Here is an 8,648-nt window from a genome sequence, read left to right on the forward strand (position 1 = left end):
CATTGCCGTGTGTATTACTGTTAGCCTGTAACTGCAGTTCATCAATAGGCTTTAGTTGTAAAACAGTAGAGGGCAGTCATTCTCCCTCATTTCAGAATTGAGATGCAGAGCCTGGGTACCTTTACAGTACCCAAAATATTATGATGATACATTTTGTAACTGGGTCGCAACCACGTTGTCTGTAAGCTTCAGATATTTTTGAACGGTAGTTCAGGGTATAGGGCATCTTTTTCATGCCTGTCAATTTGGATCTGCGCGTTGGTTTGTGTTGGCTTCTAATCTTTCTGCAATTTCGAACAGAAACAATGAACAGAACTTATTGTATGATTCTGGTGGACGCCACTAAAGCGTAGCATATGTTTAGCTATACGTTTTTTAATTGTTTTTTATATAGGCCTATATATGGCGAGATGAAGACGTAAAGGCGAAATTGTAACTGGGCGGGCACTAAGACGCCCTGCCACCTCGGAATCCGTAGTGCGGCTTTCCTCTAAGTAGAGGAGTGATTTAACGTTTCTCCGTGCGGCTGTTTCAGATCGTCGTGCCATCCGAGCGGGTGACATCAGCATCCTGCTTTCTCTCTGATATTTTGGATATTGACTTTTTTTTTTGTTGTTGTTGTTGTTGTTGTCGTTGTTATTTCAACTGGAAGGTGTAATAGCTTGTAATAGGTTTTTACTTTATTTTGTGGGGGGGGGGGGGGTTTCTGCAGGATTTTTTTGGGATACTTCAAAGTTTGAATCTCTTTAAAGTGGAAATTGTTTGACGATGTAAGTATTTGATACATACTTTCATCAGATCACGTCGTGGTTTACTAGATTAAAACGTAACTTGCCACATTGGCTTCGGATTCCAAATGGTGTAGGGGAACCTCATTTTTTTGCGCCTGGATGCAATGAAGCAGACGGTCGCGTTGGCGGAGATGCTCGTTTCCAAGGACTGCACTCGGGAAAGGAGAGAACTTGAAGTACGGGCGAGAGAACGGATGGAGGGAGAAGTGGATCGCGGGCGAACACGGGAGAGGCTGGAAGCGACCCTTGCGGGACTAGGTGAACTGGAATATCTGAGGCAGAGACAGGAGCTGCTGGTCCGAACTGTTCTGAACTTCCAAGAGAGTGTCAGCAGAACTGTGGGGGAAGATAAAGTATATGTTTCTCTCGAGGACAGTTACCTGAACAATGAGGAGAAACTTTTGGAAGAAAACATTTTATTACTGAGGAAACAGCTGGTACGTGAACAAAACGACATTCACAAATATTACATAGTGAAGGGTGTGTGTATGTTGCGTTATATGTACTGCACGCGTTTTTGTAGAACTGACTTTTTCAACTTAATGTATTTATATGCCAAAAATCCTCCAATGAACAGAAGCGTTTGTGTTTCGAAGTGACACACGACATTGTATTAATACGGTGTTCAGTCATTCACTGTAGTCAAGCACCACATTAGAACAAATATTTGTTCGACTGTGCTGAGAAGCTGGAATTAACTATGAGTGCACAACAAAGACCAATCAACCCAAACGATGCGAATGATTTGTGTTTTACTAAAAATGCTGAATATAATTTAACACATATTTAAACAAGAAAAACACTTAAAACTAACAGGCCGAGGAGATTTAAAGTTATTACATGTACATTAAGAGATTAAAACGTATTTAGCCTAATTAAATGGTACAAACGGAAATCTATTTACGAAACCTTAATTAGCCAATTTGCGTAAAGACTAGGAAACCGAACTAATTCTTTAAGGCGGTCATTAGAATGGCAGGATGACGATTTAAACACAAGTAATGTTATTTAAATTAAACTTCCTGGATGTTTCGATGCGCTCCTGATGTCCTGATTCATTCAACAAGGGGGTCCAACGTCTTGAATGAGTTTTGTTGACGAGTTACAATAGATGAAGCGACAGAAATTAACTTTTACAAGCCCAGCTCTCGCCCCCCACTGACCCTTGAGGATATACTCAAGAGCCGTAAACGGGTTGTTGGGAATTAAAACGGGCCAGGCACGCCTTGTTTCAGTTTCCGCATAACACAGAAATAGTGCTTTTATAGATGACAACATTCATGATCTGTACGTTTTCAATTATGTGTGCATTTCTTGTTGTGAGGAGTATTAATGAAGCTGTTATTTTGGGATAAGCTGGTTTCTCATCTCATCCTTTCCCAGAGTAACCCAGTAAGGCCTCTCATGGTTTATTTATTCTGTAATATTCCTTTAGATTATCACATTGAATTGTAGCACTCTGCATGAACCACTGGTTGTTTGATGACTCAGATTTAAGGAACCAATAAAATAGTGAATGCATGTTAGAAATCTTCTCTTATACAATGAGCAAACACAAAACTCTTAATCCCTGGCTCAAGACATCATCATTGCCTGTGGTTAATTTAGTCCCTTTTTAAATAACCGTTGCTCTGTTCTACAAATGGCACTCCGAGTAAAAATGGTCTCCAAAGCCCGACATGCTGAGTACCCAGAGCCAATAAATCACTGGAAGCTTGCCTGTCAGGCGCACTGTTTTTTTTTACTGCCTGCCAGGCTGCTGCAGAGGAAGTGCATTTCCTCTGCTCTATATAGCACTGGAATCTCCTCTACCCCTGTCAACAGACAGCAGCAGCAGTCCAAACGTGCAGCACATAACGCACCCATGATTATGGTCCATTTGAAGTAACGCATGTCTGCTTTAAGGGGCCGCCTGTCCTTCGGCCTGCTGCTTCAGTGCACTTAATTTGGAATGCAGCACATGATCCGGGTGTTGTCAGATACGTCCCATTCCACATAAGTGGCATGGTTAAGCCCGGTGGCTCGCCCCCACCAGGCATGATTGTGATTTAGTCTATTACACACTTCTAATCCATACCCCAAGGCCACCTGGGCCTAGGTCGCTACAGAAAGTAGACTTCCAGTGGGAACAGGATGGGGGACTGACTACCTGCAAGAACTGAGACATAACTTACTCGATGGATAGTCTTAACAGCAGAGCACTCCAAAAAATAGCCGACTACGCCCAAGTGTGTTTTGCAACTCTGTTGTGTGCAGCAGTGCTGGTTTCCCAACACAGCAGCAAAGATGCGGTTCTGAGCCCCTCCACCCTGTTCCTCTACCCCCCATGCAGAACTGCTTACGCAGGCGAGATGCTGGTTTGATCAGTCAGCTCCAGGAGCTGGACAGACAGATCAGCGACCTGCGTCTGGACACAGAGGCCTCGCACGAGCACGTGGAGACGGACAGCAGGCCCAGCTCAGGTTGGTGCGGGCCGGGTGAATACGGGGGGCTTGGGGTTGGGCAGCTGTTAAGTATTTGGAAACTGTTTTTGTATAAAAGATTCCATTAGGACAGGAATGTTCATGGGTGACTGCTGATTACTCATGAATGTATTTATATGTGATATTTATGGGGAAGGGCAGGGAAGATGCAGTACTTAATATTACATCAGTGATTTGCAGTTTCCTTCACTCTCATTTCTAGCCTTTTGCTCCCAAAGATAAATAATTAGAAGTCTTAATTAAATTATATAAATCAGTATAAACCTGCTTTGTGAGCAAGGAATGCCAGTAGTAACATGAATGCATGCCAGGGTTAATCTCAGTTGGAGACTGTTTAGCCACTCTGTTTAAGCACTAATTTGGTAATATGAACAATCTGCACCCTGTGCTAGCTGCCTAACCAGCTGAGTTGGTTTACATTCCGAATACAAGAGGTCACTTCAGTACTGGGTCTGACTACACTTTTGTTGCATGAAGTGTATATAAGGTAGAAATTGACTGCACATGTGCATGCTCCTTACTGAATGTCACTTTTGTTTAAGAGATTTCTCTCTTAACGGTTCCTAATAGTTAGGGAGGATTCTTCTGACTAAGTCATCATTAGCTGCTATTAGCTGCTAAAGTAGCTCTCAACGTTTATGCATGCTACTTCATATATGATGCTTGATGCATTTGTATCACAGAGCAAGGTGATGGTCTCTCTGAATCCATGTCAGTATAAAAGGGTTTGTCAATGGTCAGTTTCAATATTCAGTTTGATACAATGTCTCTCTCTCTCTCTCTCTCTCTCTCTCTCTCTCTCTCTCTCTCTCTCTCTCTCTCTCTGTGTCTGTCTGTCTGTCTCTGCCTTCTCTCTCTCTCTGTCCTTCTAGGTTTTTATGATTTAAGTGATGGCGCTTCAGGCTCTCTCTCAAATTCCTCCAACTCTGTCTTCAGTGAGTGTTTGTCCAGCTGTCGTTCCAGCACCTGCCTGTGTACCCCTCTTGACACCTCTCTCTGTGTGTCTGAAGGAAGGCCCAAGTCTGCAGGTGAGAGCCCACTGTGGTCCAGAGGGCTTTAAGTATTAAGGAAAATCCTCACTGATCTGTGTGGGCTGTTATAGTGATTAGGTGAAACAATGTCTTCTTCGCTGGCTTTGTAAACATCAAGCACTATTTAATTCTCAATTGAGCGAGCCGTGTTTGTGCTCTAAACTGGGGTATGATAAAGCCGAAGCACTTCTTCCAACAACAGGCCTTTGTATTTATTGCTTGTCTCATGTTATCGTTAGCAGAAAGTTCACCTAAACAATGGAATCTGGTGCAGGGCAGAAAGGAGGACATGCCCAAACGCTAGCAACAGAAACAGTTTCACAGTCCTGCCAATACCCCCTGCCACACCTCTGATAAGCCAACGGAGACAAAAGGGACATTTGCACGTCAAAGCTAATCAACCACCCGCTTAGCTCAGCACCGAAACATGGAATTCTGACTGCTTACATAGAAACAGTCATAGAAAGTATTTATTTATATAAGCTAGAAATAGTTTAGGGTGGAGGATATACCAGACCTTTTATGTATTTTTATACATATTGGTGAAACCTCACTGTTCTGTTCTATATTGCTAACTGTATCTTCTCCCTTCTGCAGATGAGCTTGGTGTGTGTGCAGAGTGTGAAGGACACTGTGAGGACTCAAATTCTGGAACAGTCCGCAGGTCCCTGTCTGCCCCCTATTCTCCTTCTCCAGATGGATCCTATGACAGTTTGTCAAAGTACCACTGTGATCTGCTAGCTAAAAATGGTAATGATGTGTACCGCTACCCAAGCCCTCTCCATGCAGTGGCTGTGCAAAGTCCCATCTTCTTCCAATCCATAGCCAGCCACCTGAAGGAGGAGGGTGGTTTCTCTAAGTCTGGAGAAGCACCCAGTGAAAGTCAAAAACTTGAGCAACCCCTTGTGCCCCAGAGTACCTCTTGGCATACCTCTCAAGCTTCCACCAACAAAAGACTGGACAGTTATATTTTTGGGCTGCTTCAGAGGAGAGTACAGCCAGTAAGGACCAATAAACCCCGAACAAGCATAAACACAGACCCTTCCAAGAGTGTCTTACGGCAGGGCAGCATCTGTGTACGGCCCTCTGCTTCAGTACACGCCCAGCCATGGGGTAATGAGCTCAAGCCTAACTGGCAGACCAGTCTGCAACCAGCAGCTGCCCCTAGCACTGAGACTAGTACTATGTCACCTCAAAGACAGTGGTCTGTTGAGAACAAGGGTGAACTCTTAGAGAACAGAGGGTCCTCTCCTCAAAGCCAGAATGGATACTTAATAAATACTGACATTAACACTAATAGTCTCTTGAAGAAGAAAGGCTCTGGAGCCAGTAAAGGCCAGGTATTAACTGTTGTTGCTAAGGAGGTAAAGGATTTGGGAAGCCCTAATGCAGTGTCTTCCCCCAAACTTAACAAGCATTCTTATTACCCTGCCATGGAGGACAATAAATCTGCACAGGTGGTGAAATCAGGCACTCCAAAAAGGTGCTCTAAGATCCAGGCTCCACTGGCCTGCTCTGCTCAAGAGGAATGTCCAATTTCAGAGGTCCTCAGCCTGGGCTCCTCCTCTCAGAGTCAGGATGAGGGAGGTCAGGTGGTCAGCGCTCAGTTCCTCCCTGCCCAGGACCAGTGTGTCAAACTTCGTAAGTGTGGTAGCAAGAGCATAAAGATTGTCAAAGTGAAAAACGCCAAGAGTGCCAAACCCAAGACCCATACCACTGAGCCAGCTTCTGAAGCAGACCGCGATAGGAAATCCAAGAAATCTCGAATGACTGAAGACATGACTCATTCTCACAAAGCCTCCAAGAGGACCTCTTGTAAATTGAGAAGGATCCCAGTGTCGATCCCTGAAGGACGCATCCTGGAGAAGCACAGCCACATGGGCAGGGCCTCTTCCCAAAAACACCACAGCCACCACAGACACCATGACGCCGTGGTGGCCAAGCCAAAGTACAAGCGTAATGACTATCACCGACGCCTGCGGGGTGTAACAGAGGTGCCTTATGAGCAGGCTTTCAGGCGGGCTTACCGCAGGCAGAAGAGGGAGATGTTGGGTCAGATATCAGCCATGTATCTCCCATCTAGCAGCCACTTAGCTAGCCCCTACTCCTACGTGGGCAGTGATTCTGAGTATTCTGCAGAATGCGCTTCTCTTTTCCACTCCACCATTCTAGACACTAGTGAAGATGAACGCAGTAACTACACCACCAACTGCTTTGGGGACAGCGAGTCAAGTGCAAGTGAAGGAGACTTCGTGGCTGAGAGCAGCACTAGCAGCGACTCGGAGGACAGTGCAGGGGTCAACTGGCCCCAGTTTGGTCAGCCATCTGCACGGTCTACCCTAAACCGTGAAATGACCTCAGCACAGGCCAGGGCCTTCGTCAAAATCAAAGCTTCCCACAACTTAAAGAAGAAGATCTTGCGCTTCCGATCAGGTTCTCTGAAGCTCATGACCACAGTATGAGAGCTTGAGTAGGATTGTGTGTTGACTTGGGCTGCAGTCAATCAAATTGTCTGCTCTTAGCACTCACCCAAATGAAGTGCCTAAGCAGAGTTCAGCCACACTGCTTAAAACCTGCCTGAGTCACATTGATGAGATCTTTCACCAGGAGTGAATTGAACTTACTCCACTGCACTTTCATAATCCCTTGAAACAAACATTCAAGATATTGAATATCATCTGAGTAGCTCCATTGTGTCATTTTCTGTAGCCATATTTATTATAAACCCAATTTTGCTGTGATGCATCTACATAGCATATGCTGTGTAAATGTGAGCAATGGACATGGTTTAATTTCGTAAGTAAAATATTTAAAAGTTAATATATTTGGTTAGTCATACTTGGAGTAGAACAGGGAGTACGATTTCACTGATGTGTTGTTTCTGAAGAGAAGCAGAAGTGAGGAGGAGGGACAGATTGAGTCTGTCTGCAGATTGTACAATGATATCTGGACAAGTTCATATGCTGATAAAACAGGGCATCTGTTATATGAACAATGAATATGCATGAGCAACTATGTTACTATTTACCTTGTGGTTGATGCCTATTAGCTGTAAATTGCAATTTTTGTAAATAGCATGTTAGTGTTTGTAATTACTGCAGTCTTTTTATGCTTTATTAAATGTTGCATTTAAAACTGGCCTTATTCTTTGCATTGAAATATATCAATATTTTAACTTGTGTTTAGCAGTTTATCTGGACACAAATATTATTACATTTAGATGCAGAAGCTATATCACAATGCTATTTATTATCAGTGAATTTAAAACTCTTTTTATATTTAGAACCAAGGCATGATCATAGAAGCTCGATCACAATTTATCCTAAATTAGTACTGAGAAGTCCAACCTAGCTGAAGTATGTTATTCTTAATATTTGTTCTGAAAAGATGCTAAAATGGATCATCTCTTCACATGTTTATGTAACATGCTCTGTGTGTTGCATCCTTCATTATATGGGCTAAAGTCGAAAGATTCAGTATTCTATAATTACATGCCTCTCTGGTGAGGGGAAGGAAGCAAAAATAATAATCTAGAACACGGTTCACTGCTAAATATAGAAGAAACAAATATGTCACATTACATTTTGTTTTAGGCATCTGTTAAGGAAAGACATCTCTAATTCTAAGTGGTTAAGGGTAGCATAAAGAGGTATTTGTGCATTTTTAATGATTAATAAAATCAGATTGCAGCATGTTATATCAGAGAGTAATCTTAACATTTTCTATCACACAGTGGTGTTTGCTCAATGCACATGCCTCTGCTAACTAGTAGATTGAGGTGTGTTATAGCAGGTAGAAAATAAAGCCATGCAATGCAGGACCAGAACCTGAAACCACTCTATTCCTACACATAACTATAGGCAGCAGGCTCTAATGTACATTACACTTTATTACACTTTACTACATTACACTTACATTACATTACACTTTATTACACTTATCATTGTTTAAATAGACCTGTATTTTGTACTTCTAGGCATCAGCAGTGATCTGTGTATTTGTACAGTATTCTAGTTCATTGGTATATTGGACTCTAACCTACTCTACCGGCTAGGATGTATTCTATGAGGAAATGACAAAGCACTTTTGTCGCTCTGGATAAGAGCGCCTGCTAAATGCTGTAAACGTAAATTCAAATTTAAATGCGCGTTGTGCTTATGAGTGTTGTCCCTACCTGAGCCTCCGACCTCACTCCCATTAAGTTCCCCAGCAGCCGTCCTGGATTTTCCTCTGTTCTGAGTGGAACAGAGCTTGTCTGGGGATCGTCTTCATGTCTGTTTGGATTATTGCAGCTAGGTTAAGCAGGTTGGAATTTCCTCCTCAGATTCTGGGTGAGTTTATGA

At 43.1% G+C, this 8,648-nt stretch overlaps 1 protein-coding gene across 1 annotated transcript; it reads left to right on the plus strand.

Moving 5' to 3' along the window:
* Positions 1–441: 441 nt before the first annotated feature.
* Positions 442–7,444, plus strand: dact1 (dishevelled-binding antagonist of beta-catenin 1). The gene is made up of 4 exons (XM_027013218.3): positions 442–1,228; positions 3,124–3,253; positions 4,147–4,302; positions 4,903–7,444. The coding sequence occupies exons 1-4, from the start codon at positions 896–898 to the stop codon at positions 6,765–6,767; spliced, it is 2,484 nt and encodes an 827-aa protein (XP_026869019.2). The 5' UTR covers positions 442–895; the 3' UTR covers positions 6,768–7,444.
* Positions 7,445–8,648: the final 1,204 nt, after the last annotated feature.

Source organism: Electrophorus electricus, chromosome 10 (assembly GCF_041902795.1).
Source record: "Electrophorus electricus isolate QZ-2024a chromosome 10, ASM4190279v1, whole genome shotgun sequence".
Classification (NCBI taxonomy): Eukaryota; Metazoa; Chordata; class Actinopteri; order Gymnotiformes; family Gymnotidae; genus Electrophorus; species Electrophorus electricus.

What these genes read in the sequence shown, in the direction of transcription:
- dact1 (XM_027013218.3), top strand. Translation starts at nt 896, where the DNA reads ATGAAGCAGACGGTCGCGTTGGCGGAGATGCTCGTTTCCAAGGACTGC. An exon ending in TATTACTGAGGAAACAGCTG is followed by an intron (nt 1,229 to 3,123) that starts GTACGTGAACAA and finishes CCCCCCATGCAG; the next exon opens with AACTGCTTACGCAGGCGAGA. An exon ending in AGGAAGGCCCAAGTCTGCAG is followed by an intron (nt 4,303 to 4,902) that starts GTGAGAGCCCAC and finishes TCCCTTCTGCAG; the next exon opens with ATGAGCTTGGTGTGTGTGCA.